At 42.2% G+C, this 19,014-nt stretch overlaps 1 protein-coding gene across 1 annotated transcript in view; it reads left to right on the forward strand.

Annotated features, from left to right (window-relative positions):
- Nucleotides 1-19,014, forward strand: part of ANTXR1 (ANTXR cell adhesion molecule 1) — a 122,375-nt gene that overhangs the window by 43,922 nt on the left and 59,439 nt on the right. The window contains exons 9-14 of the mRNA XM_075273035.1: nucleotides 2,755-2,815; nucleotides 3,569-3,667; nucleotides 4,948-5,017; nucleotides 5,272-5,350; nucleotides 8,705-8,800; nucleotides 10,247-10,288. Coding sequence (XP_075129136.1) covers nucleotides 2,755-2,815; nucleotides 3,569-3,667; nucleotides 4,948-5,017; nucleotides 5,272-5,350; nucleotides 8,705-8,800; nucleotides 10,247-10,288 — 447 coding nt within the window. The remainder of the gene's footprint in view (nucleotides 1-2,754; nucleotides 2,816-3,568; nucleotides 3,668-4,947; nucleotides 5,018-5,271; nucleotides 5,351-8,704; nucleotides 8,801-10,246; nucleotides 10,289-19,014) is intronic.

Here is a 19,014-nt window from a genome sequence, read left to right on the forward strand (position 1 = left end):
GTAATACAACAGACATGTCAAGAGAATTGATGAGTCATCTTGAATGAGAACCTTTTGTTTCAAGCAATTTTTAAGGCAACAATTTTTATCTTTTTAGTTTTTAGTTCTTGTTTTTATTAATTTGCCACTACCTTTATTGGAAAAAATCAGGAAAATTTCCAGTTTTCGCAATGACCACTTGGAGATTAAATATGATGATAACACAGGATCCGCCACTGAAAATAGGTGATGGAGCCAGATCATTCCTTCCACTGTTTGCACAGAGAATGCTCACAGCACTCTTCTATAGAGTTCAATAGGTTGTGTTTTGACTTAAAGGGGCTCTATCAGCAAAATCATTCTGATAGAGCCCCACATATGCGTGAATAGCCTTTAAAAAGGCTATTCAGGCACCGTAAATGTTATATTAAACTACCCCCCAGTTTTAAAATAATACCCTAAAACAGAATGTGATCTACTTACCCATCGTGCACGGTGGGTGGGCATTCAGGGTCCGCCGTCTTCTTCAGCCACACCTCCTCTTCCTCTGATGTCCTCGGGTCCCGTCTTCTTCCGGCGCTCGCGAACTGACATTGCTAAAAAAAAATGGCCTGGGCGCATGCGCAGTAGCATGCTGCTTCTACTACGGCTACTGCGCATGCGCCCAGGCCATTTTTTTTTAGCAATGTCAGTTCACAAGCACTTATAGTCTATCTATATTTCTCTGAGACTATGTTTAGGTTGATAGATAATCATTGGGCTGAAAGGGTGGCCAAGAAATTAAAGTGTCATATTGTATTGTAGGAATCCAGTGGTTGGTCCTACACAAATTTTGACGGACTTCATTGCCCAATGCAGACTGCATTTTTTTGTCCTGATCCCTTAGACTAATAGGACAAATTGCTGTTTCCTTCCTTTACTATGTCCATAGTATAGTATATAACATTAAAATAAATCCATAATATAGTCCATAATAAATAATTCCGTTCATAGAGATATAAGAAGTGAGTACAATGTTTATTATAGCCAAATACATTAACGAATATTCTTAATATTTTCTTTTAATAGACTAATAATTTAATTTACAGATTATATTCTTGGAAAAACTCTTTGGTGCAAAAATGTGAGGATAGTGAGGATATCTACACTCTTAAGTGAAAGTATTCAGAATGTGACCCATGACTAGTCCTCGCAATAACCATTATATCTTCATACATATTTTGCATATTTTCACAGGGACATTTTCTTTAGCAGATAACTACAGTATTAGCCGCGCACGCCATACTATATAACATTATAGCAGTTTGTATAGTCATTTCTAACAAGATAAGACTATAGTTAGCTCTGGCAACATGAATAGTGAAGATACATTTGTATATGTTGACCTAAGGTTCTAAGATCTTATGACTTTTGAGCAAAAGAAATCTTAGAGAAGGGCACCATTGGAAACATCATTACTTGATGCTGCCCACACTGGGGTCAGTTTAGACTTGAAAAACCACCTGACAGGTTCCCATAAAATTACAGATGGACTGTTAGATTACTGTAATAGTCTTCTCTGTGGTTTCCCATCTATCGCTCTTGCTCTCCACCAATTCTTCAGCCTCTTGTTGTTCCTCTATCTCTCTCCTCTGCCAATATAGTCACTCAAATCCACATCATAGAAGGCTGTCTAGTGTCCACATCCTGTTCCTTCATCTCACAGTCCCCATATACTGTATAATCTCAAAACACGTCCTGCTTCATTTTCCTCTGGTTTTCTTCTTCCACAACGTCTCCAAGATTTCATCATCTCCTAAACTTTAGAGGTCACTATCACAACTGATAAGACTGTCGCCCATGATCAAACAGGTTGACCGCACCAGGAAAACCTACCACTTCAAGGAAGCATACAGCCTACAGCACCCTTGCTGCCACCACCCTGCTACCCTTACCTACTGTCTCCATCTTTCTTCTCTCATACATTGTTAGCCCTCATGGACCGTGTGCTCTCTCCTACCATACCAGTTCAATCATGTAGGCCTGGTTGACATCTGCATCGGTAATCCGATCGAGGGACCCCCCTGAGCGGACTACTGAACGCATTGACAAGCGGTGTGCAGTGAAAGCACACAGACCCCATAGACTATAATGGGGATCATGTGCTTTCTGCATGGTCTCTACATGGAACATGCGGACTGAAAAGTAGTTCACGATCTACTTTCCTGTCTGCATAACTCGTGTGGAGACTGTCAAAAGCACACGGACCCCATTATAGTCTATGGGGTCCATGTGCTTTCACTGCACACCGCTTGTGAATGCGTTCAGTAGTTCTTTCAGGGGTCCCCATGTGGACTTCCTCGAACAGATTACCGATGCAGATGTGAACCAGGCCTCAGTATATCTTCCTTGTACTTGTTTTTTTGTACTATGTATATAAGGCTTCATTCACTTCTTGTCTTTAGCTCAGGTCTTAACAGAAGCACATGATGGATCCATTTAATGGGTTCCTCCATTGGAGCAAAAAGTGTTGTAACAAAAAGTATACAGAAAGGAAAAGTGTACTTGGCTATGCTTTTTGCATCCCTTTTTCCTGACATATACATTTAGCCTGAGCCAAAGATGAGATTTGAGTTTGGCCTAAAGCATCTTCGTATGCATAGCGCCATTAAATTTAATGATGCTCTAAAATAAATAGTAATAATCATAAATAATAAGTGTATAATACAAGAAATTAATCGGATACTGAAATGCTTCCATAATACTGACCCCATTATATATTTCTATGACATGCAGATCCTAAAGATGTCCTGTATAGAAATCCTGGCTGCAGAGCCTTCCAGTATATGTGCTGGAGGTAAGTACCATATTCATCACACTATCACACCAGGGCTACATGATGACTGTTTGGCTGTGCAATATTTACAGTCTTGAATTGATCCAACCACAATAATGTGAATGTAAATGTACTGAAATCCAGCAGGGTTACATTACTGATGCATCATGTAAGTTGCAATGAGACTCTAGTCACTAAGCTCTTTGTCATAGTGTGACATCGACTCATATGTTACTTAACTATACAGCCCTAGCCTAAATAATCATGGATACTAATACATAGTATAAGCATCCCACAGGCTGAGCTGTTGGGCACTGGAATGGTTAATAACCATATTCTGTATCTTTTTTACTGTTATACTCCATACACTTCATTGTAAACTGACAATGGTTGTGTAAAGAGTAGAGACGGGAGTAATGGGTAAAGACACAATATAATATAGCAAAGTATATTGCAAACTTTTGTTCCCTTTACCTGCACTATGGATTTATGTAGAAATAAATAAAGTTTAGTTACACTTTACATTTTAATAGATGGAGATTAGAGGGGGGTTGTATTTGTAAGTATAAGTATGGGACGCAGTCTATAGGATACATAAACATGTTCTAATTCTATATATTAATTCTGGGAATAATCAGCAATAAGTAAATGATGGGAGATACTGGAGTTAGAAATGGATTCAGTGCTTGGCTGTGTCTGAGCAGGGGTTTCAAGAAGAGAAAAGTCATAAAATATTCCGTATATATGTGTATGATTTGCGACATCTGCTTGTAGAGTCCTTTCAAGTGGTTGTAAGGGGAAATGGATTTCGATACGCCCGCAATGTTGATCGAGTTCTCTGCAGCTTTAGAATCAATGATACAACGTCCCTCAGTAAGTATATTTTTCGTTCTTAATGATACCTCCTCCTTCATGTAAAGAAGGGTCTTTCCAAAATCATGATACAGATAAAAATGAGTCACCCTTAGAGTTATGGCTCGTGTGTTCTTTACGCTGTGTATGACTAAATGATGAAGGCTTGGGTACTGCCTGGTTCACATCTGCGCTTGGTTTCCGTTCAGGGGGTCCGCTTTTTAAGCCTAATACACATAAAAAAGCGGTCACCTTAGGAAACCCACGGAACCCATAGACTATAAAGGGGTCCATGTGGTTTCCGCTCGGTTTCCACACGAAAAATGCTGAGAGATTTTTCATGCGGAGAGAACGGAATCCCCAAATGCAGATGTGAACTGGGCCTAAGATTAAGAAATGGGTCTTCTTTATTTTTTATACACACAGCTCCCCCCTGGTTTATGGGTTGTGTCTGGTATTGCACCCCAACTGAATTCACTTCAATAAGAGTTGAGCTGTAATACCAGACACAACCCAAGAACTGCACTATTGTTAGAAAGACTAGATTCACTTCCTTTAAACAGTTTATGCTTGGAGTCGAGAATAGGAGGTCCTTTCTCTCCACTACACACTCAGCCAGTTGGGCTGAATTTAGGCATGACAATTGGTGGACGACGTGAGCGAGTTCTGTACTTTGAAATGAATGGGAGCGCCATCCAGCATCAAGAAGGCTGAATGTGGTGAGGGGGAAAAAGGACCCTCTGTTCTTGGGATCGTTCGGGTCTCAAACTCCAACCAATGAGGTATTGATCCTCTACCCTATGGTTAGAAGATAAATAATTTTGGTGGCATAACCCCCTTCAAAGAGAATTATCACCCTGTGGATGTTTGATTTATGGAGTCCCAACTATCACTAGAAGATGGGTTGCAAGTTCCTCATTTTTCCTAACTACACGACTGCAATAATGAGGTGCTTGAATGGAGCAGTGTCCAAACATGAAGACCTATTTAGTGTCTATGGGGTAGAAACAGCTGAATATAGATGTAGGGCTTTTTCTAGGGCAGCCCTGTATACTGAGCTGAACATCAGAGTGCAATTCTCACCGCTGTCCTACTCAAGCTCCATCTCACTGCAGTTGTGTAGGCAGTAAGAGATGATGTGGAGCTCAGGACCCCTGTTCCAGTGGTCAGTAACCTTATAATAAAGACTTCCAGTATAAACTAGACAGGACTGTATTCACATATACTTTCTTACAATATCAGTGATATATAAGCTAGCTTATTATTCCACATGTTTATGTGATGTTTGGTTTGTCTTATAGACGAGAAGCCCCTTGTTGTGGAAGACACCTACCTGCTGTGCCCTGCACCAGTTCTAGAAGACGTTGGCATGTAAGAGACAAGCACCAAACTGACCTGTTACCAGCCCTCACTACATTATGGGAATGGACAGGCCAGCTCTGATGGTTTTCAGTGCTTATTCTATCTGACAATGCACAATTAACAGAACACAATTTTGGCCGCCACTTGCATTGTACTGTCCATACACGTGGACAGATTTGCTAGAGATACAATTCAGATTTATTGGATAGTTACATAACATGAAAATTCCAGATCTGATTGTCAGTGCTGTTTTGTGTTCACAGGACAGCTACCCTCCACGTCAGCATGAACGACGGCCTAAGCTTCATCTCCAGTTCGGTCATCATCACCAGCTCACACTGTGTAAGTAACACAACCTGGATTGTAACTATTTTATCCCTTCCATATTAGATAAAGTACGCTATCAAAGTTACATAGAGAACTGGGTTACTATAGCCTGTCCATACACATAAACGAACTCGTAGCTATGTTTCTCGACAACACTATCATCTCCTATGAGCATGTGTTTTATTGATGGAGGGGTACCAGGTTGGATAAGTGACTGTCAATTGCCTACATCTGTGATAGTCAAAGATTATGATCCAGACTACCCGACCCTTGTTTCCAGGGGGCATATAGGAAAATTAGTCTCTCCCTTTCCCATTGTTGGTGGATGCCATATAAATTGGTAATATCATTGACTGGGATTTTATTTATGGTCTGTCCTTAGCATAGGCCATCAATATCTGATCAGTGAAGGTCCTGGCCACAGTTTGGGATGTCTGCCAAGTCCATACAGTGTACGGAGTCAGACGGAGATAACCAAACCATGCCATCGCAACTCAGCTCTGGTTCACTTAAATGAGAGCAGAGAGGCAGTAATGGAGCAAGGCTACTATACAGTGTACAGAGCCATAGGCCATCGGTGTGGGGGTGTGTGTCAGCACATAGCGATAGGCCATCAAAAAGAAAAATCCTGTAGAACCCTTTTAATGTTTATGGCCAAGTTTGAGTGTTTTCTACCATCCAATGAGCGTTATAAGGCTCTGTGCTACAAGTTCTTGTGACAAGAAACTATTTGCCACCATACCTCCCACCGAGAGCATCTTTCTTTCTTGTGTTTTTATTTTGTGACACATCTGGAACCGAGAAACCAAACTTTAGCTGCAGCAACTTAGCTGTGACTGCAAACTTTATTTAGGAAGCTACTGCCAGTAAATACTTAGGAGGGCTCTGGAATATTTGAGGTTAACTCTTTGTAGGGGAGAATAACTCTACCATGCTGTGCCATAGACTATGCTGGTCTTCTGTTACCCTCACAAACTGGAAACTTGATCTGACTTTAAGACATCATGTGCACAAGAGTAAAAAACGGATGTTTTTTTACATCCATTTTTAATAAAGAATATTTGAAAGAATAAAATAAAAGAACAGAATAAATCCAAAGCCCTCATAGACGTGAATGCAAAACAGAATGCAAGAGGATGATACTCGGATAACACGCTATGTGTCATCCATGTTTATTCCATTGTAAACTCAACTCCACATCGGATGCAGCCATGTGCATGGGACTAGTCAAGCTGGACTAATGGACACTACACAATCTTACATTCTCCGCATGGACCTCACATGGATTTAGTTTATAAAGTTGAATTTGACCATTGATTTTACTATCTTTATATTTAATGGTGAATCACAAAGATGGTCAGTAAATTCACTTCTAATATTCTCTTATAAGGCTACATGGTCATATAAAGACATAAGCACTTGAGAATCTGCCTTGGTATTTACCCAATTTTCATAGGATCACTTGAAGTATCAAATTTATAGTGACATAATAGATGAGGTTGGATGAAGACATCAGTCCATCAAGTCCAACCTATAACCCTATAATCGCTTACATTGTTGATCCAGGGGAAGGCAAAAAAACCAATGAGGCTTTTAAAATGATCCATGCACAAGTTTTCACTGTAGGTTCTCTCATTTGTGGACAATTTTTACAATACGCTTCTGGACAGATGACATCACCAGAGTGGAACCGTTTTGTGTAACATTATTTCTTCCTCAGTCCTCCGGGGATTGTCCTGGTAACCTTTTCTTGCACTATGGCTCAGTCTAGCGCTGCAAGGATTAAAATGAAATGAACGTTTGCTTAGACAGACACAAGTCACAGTCAGTCTTCCGTGTACATTTCCCTAATCTTTCTTTTTTATGTTGTTTTTAATCCTTTTTCCATACAAGAGCAGACAGGCAATAAATGGACATTTACATGTAGGAATTCTTTTTGATTGGTGACACTTTGTTATAAATGTGTTATAATGAAGTAGAGGCGGTGATGCAAAGCAGAGGCTGGAAGATTTCCAACACATCTTGGAATGATAATTAGAAAGACGGGTGTCTCGATGTGGAGTTTTGTGATTTAGACTGAAGTAGGGGTGTGCACAAATGGTGGGTTAGATGGGTCTCTTTGCTGTCCACAGAAAGTACAGGTGCAGCAAGAGAGCAAAGGCACAATGTTTTCTCATAACGCCTGTGCATAGACTCATAAGAGAAGGAATGACTTCCATTCTGGTTGTCTCACACTATACTTGTATTATATTGACAGCCATCCTGTTGACTAGTAGCCATTAGAGATGAGTGAATACTATTCGAAACGGCCGTTTCGAATACCACGCTCGCATAGGAATGAATGGGAGCGGCCATCACGCGGGGCGTTAAGCGGCCAGACGATAGTGCCGGCTGCGTCCATTCATTCCTATGGAGCGAGGTATTCGAAATGGCAATTTTGAATGCTATTCGCTCATCTCTAGTAGCCATGTATTACTACATATCCCCTCAACACCTCCTGTTGCCTCCAAATGAAGAACATCCATCGAATCCGCTCCTTCCTCAACCCAGAAACTGCAAAGACGTTAGTCCATGCCCTACTAATCTCCTGCTTAGGTTACTGAAACACCCTTCTCCATGACCTCCCCTTGAACACTCTCGGCCCCCTCTAGTCCACCTTAAACTGTGCTGCTCACTTAATACACCTTGCCCCCCGATCTTCATCGCTGCTCCCCTCTGCCAGTCCCTCCACTGGCTACCCATTGTCCAGAAAATAGAGTTCAAGTTACTAACACTGACATACAAAGCCATCCACAACCTGTCCCCTCCATATATCTCTGACCTAATCTCCCGCTACCTGCCCACACGTAACCTCAGATCCTCCAATGACCTCCTACTCTGCTCTCCTCTCATCTGCTCCTCACACAACCGTATCCAAGATTTTTCCCGTGCATCCCCCATACTCTGGAACTCCCTACCAAGACACATAAGACTGATCCCCACAATCACAGGCTTCAAGAAGGCCCTGAAGACTCACCTATTCAGGAAGGCCTACAACCTCCAATAACACTATCACCGCACTGCCATCTGTACAGTCTCCACCTCTCCTTCTGTCTCTATCCCCCTTTCCCCATAGATTGTAAGCCCTTGCGGGCAGGGCCCTCTACCCCACTATGCCAGCCAGTCATTGTTAGTATTATATCTGTTTGTATATTTTGTGTACTGTATGTAACCCCCAAATGTAAAGCACCGTGGAATTAATACAATAATGTACGGCACCATGCCCAATGTACTTCTTGAAGGTCCTGAAGACTCTTCTATTGGTAGCTATAGGGAGCCATAGGTGGGATAGGAGCCAATGAGAATTCACCATATTGTTATGTCCTACAGGCAGATGGTACCATCTTGGCGATCGCCCTGCTTATCCTATTTCTCCTGCTGGTTCTGGCCTTGCTGTGGTGGTTCTGGCCTCTGTGCTGTACTGTGGTAAGTGTCAGATCTCATTGTCATATAACATTACAGGGACCTGATGTGACCCGGTGCTGGTGGAATGTGCTTAACCTCAATTGTTTTCTTGCATCCAGTGTTTTAGTACTGCTGGTTGCTTTTGTATAAACAGCATGCATTGCGGTGGAGAATCATCGGTTTATCCTCCCTCTATGTCAGGAAAGCGTACTTCTCTGCACATAGCACACGTCCCGTAAATCTACTTTTATTATTGTTAAACAAGCTGACTACTTAGATATGGTAGTCCTAAGATTTACTTATGTGGCGGTTCTATATTTGGTAGAGCAAATGTTTCTGAACCCGTAAAAAGGATGTGGACATTCTTGTTCAGCAGTATGTCCATAAAATAACATAGAAAATAAAAGATCATCAACTGTGTACATGAAAAAATCTAAGAATAAAAGGTCATCTACTAAGTACAAGCAAAATTAAAAGACCCTAGAAAATAATAGAATAAGATTGACCCAATCTAAGCACTTCACAATATGTAAGGTCACAGTTCATTATCGCACTTTATGGCTGTGCTTATGCAATAAGGATTCCTGGAAATCTGACATGTTTAAAGAATCAGGACTGACATACAGAAAGCAGTCCAGATGCTGCGCTGCGAGGAGAGTGATGAAATCCAGTCCTGTCTCTAGGGGGCGTCCTGATTGCCTGATTTAGGTCTATACATCTTGGATAGGCCTGTGTGCATGCTTGCCATTATGTAATGTTCATGTCTTAGTCCTCACGTCATTTTCACACCAAGAAATATTAAAATGATGACATGACTGCGAATTCTTCCATGATTCTCTTGTATGCATAAGCTGGACAGATATTTTATAGAACTGTCAGCTTTCAACCCGACATCCCAATACACATACATGCTCGGCTAGCCAGAATGTCCATATGTTCTGAATAGGAGAAAGTCGCTGCCAACAACTCTGTCTGAAATTCTACTGACCGATCCTTCTCTCCATTGGTATCTGCCGTCAGGGAAGAGTCTTACTAACCCCGATCACATTTGGTGGTCATCCAACATTATTAGATTGTGTGTGGCCAGTTTTAGTCATTTGGGACATGATAAGCTGTAATATACCGTGGATCTGTAATTAGTATCCATAGACTTCTATGGGCTTACATTGTATATCTATATGTTATTAAAAAAAATATAGACTCTGAGCGTGGAGGTATAGAGAGTAGCGGTGCAATTTCAAGCTCTGAAACCAAAATCTGTGCCCAGGTCACCACTTCCCTTGCATCATATATAATATAATATAATATAATATAATATAATATAATATAATATAATGTTTTTTACTTGTATCTCTAAATATTGTATGTAACTAACAAATTGCAAAAATAAACTGTTACAATTCAACTAAGAAAATTAAGCAAAATGTCTGTAACTAGACTAACATATTCTATTTGTCTTTAATTTAGATGATCAAAGCCCCTCCTCCACCTCCAGAAGAAGACAGTGAGGTAAGGAACTTTCAATGTTCTTCTTTCCTATGTCTTCACATCTATTAGGGCTAGGATGAGGAATCAGTGGGAGTAGGCAATCACGTTGGGTGACATCTTGTAACAGCCAAGATGGGGCACTATTTCATAGGGAAGAAACAATGTCTTGCCGTATTGCCTCCTTTAACCTGATATGCCCGACTCTTTCCTGCCTGCCGTGCATTAAGCTGTGCAGGGGTGTAACTTGAGGGGGTGCAGAGGGTGCAGTCACATTGGGTTCAGGAGCCTTAGGGGCCCATAAGCACTGGTATCAGTATTGAGATTGCAGCTTCCATCTGGCCCATAAACAAAGAAGACCCACAGATTACCCTAACCACACTAAGGGGGATTAAACTCCTTAACACCGTAACCATCACTACTAAGAATTCATTGTAGAGATGAGGTAGGGGGCCCGGACATAAGATTGCACCCAGGGCCCACAAGACTTTAGTTACACCACTGAAGCTTTGCATTTAATAAGACACGTTCACATTTTAGTATATTTAGCATAAATAACTCCAAATATCTCCTTCATTTAGAGTGACTTATGATATACCAATCTTAGTAAATATGAGTCAATGTCTGGTAAAGTGGTCATTACTAAATGGGGTCACCTTTCACATTTTCTTATGCGGCCCCATTGCTACTTATTGCACTTCTGTCAATGATGCCACTTTAGAATGTTTCCTATTTTTAGACAAGACCCCCTGTCTCTGTTGTATGCAGTCGCTCTTGTTGACTTCAGTTCTCTACCAGGTAGTTGAATTGCTTTTATTCCATAGCAATAAGGGAACATTGTAGGGAAAATATTACCTGCCCCTCAAATTAAGTAATGGTCACAGTGCAGTCATTCAGACCTATTCAACAGAGAAAAGAGACACCAGACCCCCAAAGGTTCAGGATGGTGAAGAAACACCCAACCACCACCACCTGAGACTTATATAAGGCAGTAAAAAAAATCAGTTTGTTGTCATACTTCAGATGGTCGGGTTCTGCCTGTACCCGGCTCTTCCAACTACTTCTGGTGGCTGTGGGTAACAGGGTGACAGTACTATCCTTAGTCACATATAGTAATGAAACTGCAATCTTGTGAGGAAGCATATGCCAGTGGTAAGATTCTTCCAAACATATATGTATGTAATAAGATAGAAACATTAAGTAACGACACATAAAGCATTGTTGTCCTGTTGACTCATTGTAAGAGGGCCATGCAATACCACAAGTGTCCTAGAGAGGACACAACCTCCCCAGAGAGGGATTACAACTCCCAAACACATGACAATCAGCTGTTCACCAGTAGTCCTTCATTAAGTTCAATCTAGATGGGACAAAACCTGTAAGGCCACATTCACAAATGACTTATCTTATACATTTTGAAGGGGCAAATACACAGAGCCCCAATGCCTACATTTTGAATCAAATTGAGGAACATTTTTTGGAAATGTCTTCCCGTTTGGTGGTTATTGGTGCAATTCTGAATGCTCAAGTGACACAAGATGACAGGTTCAGAATTTTACACATTCTACATCAATTGTGATGTCATGTGGTGCCTATGATGTCATGTTCCCGTGTGATATCACAATAGCCCTCTGTTGTTTTTTGTATGAAGTTCACGACTTTAGTTGAATTCATTATAATATAGCAAAGGGGATAAGTAAAACCTGTTATTATTATTATTTTTATTATTATTAAAAAAAAATTGATTTTTTTGTTTTTATAATATACATTTACACGTCCATTTTTAAACATCTGTGTTCCATCTGTCGATTGTTTTAAAGTCTGAGTTTTGTTAGTTTTTCGCTGATTGCTCATATTCTGTATTTTTGGACCTGGCACAGTACCATTTCTCTTGTCCTGTATGTAGGGAGTAACTCTCATTATCTGCTTTTATTCTGTATATATGGACAGTGCGCATTACCACCTCTCTTACCATGTACGCTTGATGTATTTCTCAATATCTGCTTTATATGTATATATATATACATACCTCCGAACTTTTGAAGAACCGAAAGAGGGACAAAATGTGCGGTGCGCTTAGTGCGCCGCGGCAAATTTAGCCCCGCCCACTTTTGTGTTGACTCCGCCCAGTCGTTAATTTTTCATGTGCCCACACACAGTATAATCCTCCTACAGTCACCCGTAAATTATATATCCCCCCTCTATCTCTCCCCCAGTTTCATATACACCCTTCATCTGCCCCCAGTTTCATGTCCCTCTTCCATCTCTGCCCCCAGATTCATGTCCCCTCCATCTCTGCCCCCAGATTCATGTCCCCACATCTCTGCCCCCAGATTCATGTCCCACATCTCTGCCCTCAGATTCATGTCCCTCCATCTCTGCCCCCAGATTCATGTCCCCCATCTCTGCCCCCAGTTTCATGTCCCCCATCTCTGCCCTCAGATTCATGTCCTCTCCATCTCTGCCCCCAGATTCATGTCCCCCATCTCTGCCCCCAGTTTCATGTCCACTCCATCTCTGCCCCCAGATTCATGTCCCCCATCTCTGCCCTCAGATTCATGTCCTCTCCATCTCTGCCCCCAGATTCATGTCCCCACATCTCTGCCCCCAGATTCATGTCCCTCCATCTCTGCCCCCAGATTCATGTCCCCCCATCTCTGCCCCCAGATTCATGTCCCACATCTCTGCCCCCAGATTCATGTCCCACATCTCTGCCCCCAGATTCATGTCCCTCCATCTCTGCCCCCAGATTCATGTCCCTCCATCTCTGCCCCCAAATTAATGTCCTCTCCATCTCTGCCCCCAGATTCATGTCCCCCATCTCTGCCCTCAGATTCATGTGCTCTCCATCTCTGCCCCCAGATTCATGTCCCCCATCTCTGCCCCCAGTTTCATGTCCACTCCATCTCTGCCCCCAGATTCATGTCCCTCCATATCTGCCCCCAGATTCATGTCCTCTCCATCTCTGCCCCCAGTGTCATGCCGTCCTCTCCGTCATCTGCCCCCAGATTCACGTTCCACCTCCACATTAAACTTACCTTCTCCTCCGCTCCCTCGCCGCTCTCTGCCCGCCTCTCTCCCTGACATATGCGGCTGAAGCTGCTCGCATGCTCGCTTCGCCGCTGCGTCTCTCTCTCGCTGACACATGCGGCTGAAGCGAGGAGCTGACCTGTGTCAGCTCCTCGCTTCGCCGCTGCCGCCGGCTCCAGGCTTGTACATCGCGTCTACAAGCCAGGAGCCGGCGGCAGCAGCGAAGCGAGGAGCTGACACAGGTCAGCTCCTCGCTTCAGCCGCAAGTGTCAGCGAGAGAGAGACGCAGCGGCGAAGCGAGCACGCGAGCAGCTTCAGCCGCATGTGTCAGGGAGAGAGGCGGGCAGCGGCGAAGCGAGGAGCTGACCTGTGTCAGCTCCTTGCTTCAGCCGCATATGTGTTCAACTCAGATCTGCGTCCTCTGGACGCAAATCTGAGTTGAAATCGGGACATACCTCCCTCCAACCGGGACCGCGGGACATGTCACCCAAATCATGACTGTCCCGCGGAAATCGGGACGGTTGGGAGGTATGTATATATATATATATATATATATATATATATATATATATATACATATATGGACACCACATTATAGTCCATGGGGTCCAAAGGTAACTGTATATTTAATGGACAGGCTCTCCATCACTCGGGTCCCCATGCCAACTAGTGTGAACTTGGCATGAAACTTCTCTTGGCCTGTATTCTGGTCATAATTTGCAGAGTCGGCTCTTATTCTGTATAGATGGACGGTGCATGGTACTATTGGTCTTGCTCCATACATTGGGTGTAATTCTCAGTCTCTACTTATACTCGGCATGAGGTCTACAGTTATTTTAGGGTCTGCATTTGATATGGGATGTGGGTCAATACCTTGTTTGGGGTCTGGGGTTTGCATCATATTTATTTTGGATTATAGGTCTGGGGTCTGTTTTGATGGGTCTGCCCAAGAGTTATGTTCACAGTTTGTGGTTAGTAACTATGCAGTTGTTTTACCAAAGGAGTAAAGGGGTCATCCGAATTCTGCTATTAATGGACTAGCATTAGGATAGAAACGCAAAACTTGAAGCTACTGAGCCCAATGCAAAATATGTAACTGGGAACCCATTTGTCATGTGGAATGTTAAATATTGGTATCGTCTTATGTTGTAAAGAGGTGTTTGGACCCCAGAAGCCCTAGGGACCGTAGCAATTGATACCTCTGCACTCCTTATAGCTATATTAGTTCTGAGAGGGTCCAAAACCCAGGACCCCGCAGTTCAGCTTACAATGGCATGAGCTGCACTGGTCACTCGACATACAAACTGTAGCTGCGGATGTAGCTGCAGCACTGTTCCATTGACTTCACGCATGCAAAAGAGCATGCAAGGCTCACGAAAGCATACGGGGGACACTGATTTCTGCAAGAAGCTGCAACATCGATATTTTATAAGCTAGATGAGTGAATATTGAAAAAATTCTGTGTCATGTGTTTATTGGACGCACCCTGATTAAAAATTCAGCAAGTATGGCGTACTAAATGTAATATGTATGAATATGTTGTATACGTCTGTGCATGTGTGTATGTACGGTATGTATGCTGTATTATTGTGGCTTCTGGTTGCTTGTGTTGAACAGGAATATTTGGGTCCATGATTGTTAAGCACTCTAACCATGTCATGGATGCCAATGGCTGAACTAGCATGTGATATCTACCATCTATGGGGGGGCGGCTTTAACTGACACCGCGCCGCCGTGGTATCACATGTCTGTAATAAAACATTAATCCACTAAGCTCTTTGATAGTTTAATTCCTGCCTTGCCTGGCTATCGTATTGCTTCGTCTGGGAATGTATGCCTTAGCATTTCTATATAGATTCCGGCTGGAAATATTTTAATTGGATTCTTTTTATGGACGTGAAGTATAAAACCAACCAGATGATGTTTTGCACCCTTGTGGAGGGAGTTGAATTCGGAGTGGCAGCACGGGGGTATTGGATACGGCCATGACCTGAGATGACAGGATCCTCCGCATCTGGAGAGCATGCCTGTTTATGGCACATACCTTTTATAGAAGGAAAGTGTGAGGTGCTGTGAGGACAAGGATGATAAAGAGAAAAAAATACTTTCATAACCATTAGGGGGCATTAGTCATTAATCCGAGCATTGTGTTGTGTTTACCTGGGTGTGCCTGCAGAAATCATGTTAGGAAAAGCAAAGACATATAGATGGAGACTAAAGAGGAATGTAACTCAGTATGGGGGAATATAGGACATATGTATATAATATAATATTGGAAGCTTCACCCAAAAAACTCGCCTAATACACATTTTCTCACAAATGTTTTACATTGAATTTTCACTTGGAGAGACCGTGAAAAACACAAAGCCTGGGTTTGGCGTAATAGATTCATAAGAGAGAACAGTGCCGCTCAGCATTGGTTTTAACATACCGCGCATGCGCAACTATTCCTGCGCGCACAGCAATGAATATAGTGGGTGGGCATGCGCAGTAGGTTAAACCTAGAAGCACGTGGCATTATTCTCATTCAGTTGAAAATAGCAAATTCTCAACTGGGGTTATTTACTATTTGGGTTCTCTAAAATGTGGTGTTATTATCAATACCATTAAAGACTGCTACCTATACTTTGGTTTCAGTTTCCCGTCACTAGGTAGAGACTATTATGCTATAGGGACTTGTCAATTATAGTTACAGGACCGTCTGTAAATACGTTCTCTGGTGAGGGTCACCTCCTTACCATATGTAGTGTTGTATTTAGCCCTTGAAGAGAAGGGACACATCCCTTGTTGGTTCAGTGACCTCTACAATTATTTTTCCTCCTTGGGCCAAATCCTCTTTCCAGAGGAACTTCTTTGTTAGTAGTTAAGTGGGGTGAGAAACTGGACCAAGGGCATGGAAAAACGGAGGGAAAAAACTAAGGAGAAGGCTTTTCTATCCTTGGTTGCAAAGGCCTTTATCATAGCCGATAATGATCTTTGCTATGGCGCCCCCTCTTTCTATGTCAATGTTGTGTCACAAAAAAGCTGAAGGTCATAAAAACCTAAATAGAGGGGCCACACGGTGGCTCAGTGGTTAGCACTGTGCAGCACTGGAGCCCTGGTGTTCAAATCCCGCCAAGGGCATAAAACCATCTGCAAGGAGTTTGTATGTTCTCCCCATGTTTGCATGGATTTCCATCCCATATTCCAAAGACATACTGATAGGGAAAATGTACATTGTGAGCTCTATGTGGGGCTCACAATCTACATAAAAAAAATAAATAAATAAATAAAAACCTAAATAGGGATGCACTCAGCTAGTTGGCCATTAGTGTCTTAGCTAATAAAGTATAATATTATATAAAGTAATATATATATATATATATATATATATATATATATATATATATTTTTTTTTTTTTTATTTATTTTTTTTTTTAAATTGAAATCTTTTGACCAGTGTTGGGTTTGTTATCCCCGAGTCATCTTAGGCCAAAGATGGTTCATCTGACAATGACAAAAAAAAAAGATACAATGCCTATAGCTCAGTGCGTCAGTGGTGTTGGGTCCAGATCTCGAGACCCGTAAACATGTGCCATTGCTGGATTGCTGTTTGTGGCGTTCTGTTTTCTTGTTTACCCTTAAAATGTTTGAAGTTATTTTTATCTTCTTGTGGAGTAAGCACAAGTTGTCAGCTGTGGTCTTGTGAATTCCCTTACTTTTAAAAAAAATTGTCTTTTTTTATCCCCCTTTTTGAAGTCTAGTGGTTTGTGTTTTATCTAACTTGAAAAAGAACAGCGTGGTTTTACGTTCCTGCCATGATGTACTGTATACAATTAAAGTATGAACACAACGGATCTGTAAGACTGTGTTTACAAGGTTGCATAGATTGACAGTAGAGATAGTTGAGCCTTGCAAGATTCGATTCGCACATATTAGCAAGGCTCACCCACCAGTTTCATTACTGGTAGTGCTATCTCATACTCAGCTTCATCAACCTTCCTGGAATCCCTTGCAGTATCTGGTGCTCTTTTGCTCCTCTTTAATCTCTTCAGTCTTCTTCTGACCTCTTCAGTCCTCTTGGCTGACTCCAGCAACACTGGTGGACCACTGAGGTTTGTGATTGGGCCCCACTGGCCAATATCATGATACTTGTCACAAAGCATCATGATTAGAGATGAGCGAGTAGTACTCGATCGAGTAGGTGTTCGAGTACTACTAGCTGTTCGAAGTTAAGATTCGATGCAGAACCAGCGTTGATTGGCAGAATGCTATACATTGCCAATCAACGCTGGTTCTTCTCTTACCTTTAGAAGTCTTCTCCCTGCGCAGCGTCCCCCGTCCTCTTCCGGCTCTGAATTCACTCTGCCAGGCATCTGCCAGTGCCCACACTACAAGCGGACATGCGCAGTCGGCTCTGCCCAGGCCCGATGCCTAGCAGAGTGAATTCAAGGCCGGAAGAGGACGCGAGGACACTGCGCAGGGAGAAGAATCCAGCCCGACCCTCACTCATAGACTTGGTAAGTAGAATTTGATCGAATGTTGCATACCCCTGAAACGAGCATTTCCCCCCATAGACTATAATGGGGTTCGAAACCCGTTCGAACAGTCGAACAGTGTGCGGCTGTTTGAATCGGATTTGGAACCCCGAACATTTTAGTGTTCGCTCATCTCTAATCATGATGCCAACATGAAACATCACGCAACCCAATCAGAGTCCTCAGCAGTGACGTCACCCAGGAGGCCAGAAGATACTGGAAAATGAACATCAGCCACTATGAGGGAAAGTGAGCATGACTGTTCATTGGATTTCTGCACCATTTATCTGTCTCCAATTTTTTACTTTGGGGTCTAAATTTTTTGGGGAAAATTCACCAAGAACTGGTTTGCTCATCTGTAAATGGAGCCATGTCAACAAAGGACAACTTGCACATAGAAGCCCCCTTTGTCATCTCCATAATCCATTTATTAGATTTGTTAGTAACTTTCCCACTTTGTTTTGCTTTGTAATAAACTTCAGCTATTGCACATCTCCAAGAAGGTCATGGAATACTTGGATGCTCCAGCTGTACGTGTCCTGTAAGACGGACCATGCCAGTAAACAAACACACAAATATTTTTGTGCACAGGACGTGCAGCCTTTCCTCCCTACGATAGGAACTATAAATATATTTTGTTCCTGTGTAAGCTTGTGGCTGCTTGAACTCATTACAGGCCATAGCTGGCGGCAATTCTTCTCCGCTTTATCATTAGCGCACATGTTTTAATTAGAATCCAATGCTGAATAAGCAGCATTTATTCCAGATTCGCTCATGGATTTCCCCTTCCAGCTCAAGTAAGAAGCAAGAATAGGCAGGCAGAAATAGGTCAAAACAGCATCTGATCGACAGAGATGAAAGATCCTTTGGGAGGTTGCCGGTAACTTTTTTGGGCATGTTGTCAGTCTTTCTGCCCAGAATTAATAGAGGCAGATGTCATTACATTCATGCACCTAACTTACTGCGAGGGCGCAGTCTCTTACAATTATTTGGTGGTAATTTTCTAACATTTTATGATAATGCTAACATATCAAACGGGTATGGATATACATTATCATCTGCTTCAGGCACCCGGAAAAACTTGCATGTGCATATTCTCTCTCCATGGTACTGATCAGGTGATATAAGATCAAAAGCAGTCTAATGTTTTAGTCGGACCAGGGGCATAACTAGATAAGACTGCACCCCATAGTAAACTTTTGT

This window comes from Leptodactylus fuscus, chromosome 5 (genome assembly GCF_031893055.1).
Source record: "Leptodactylus fuscus isolate aLepFus1 chromosome 5, aLepFus1.hap2, whole genome shotgun sequence".
Lineage (NCBI taxonomy): Eukaryota > Metazoa > Chordata > Amphibia > Anura > Leptodactylidae > Leptodactylus > Leptodactylus fuscus.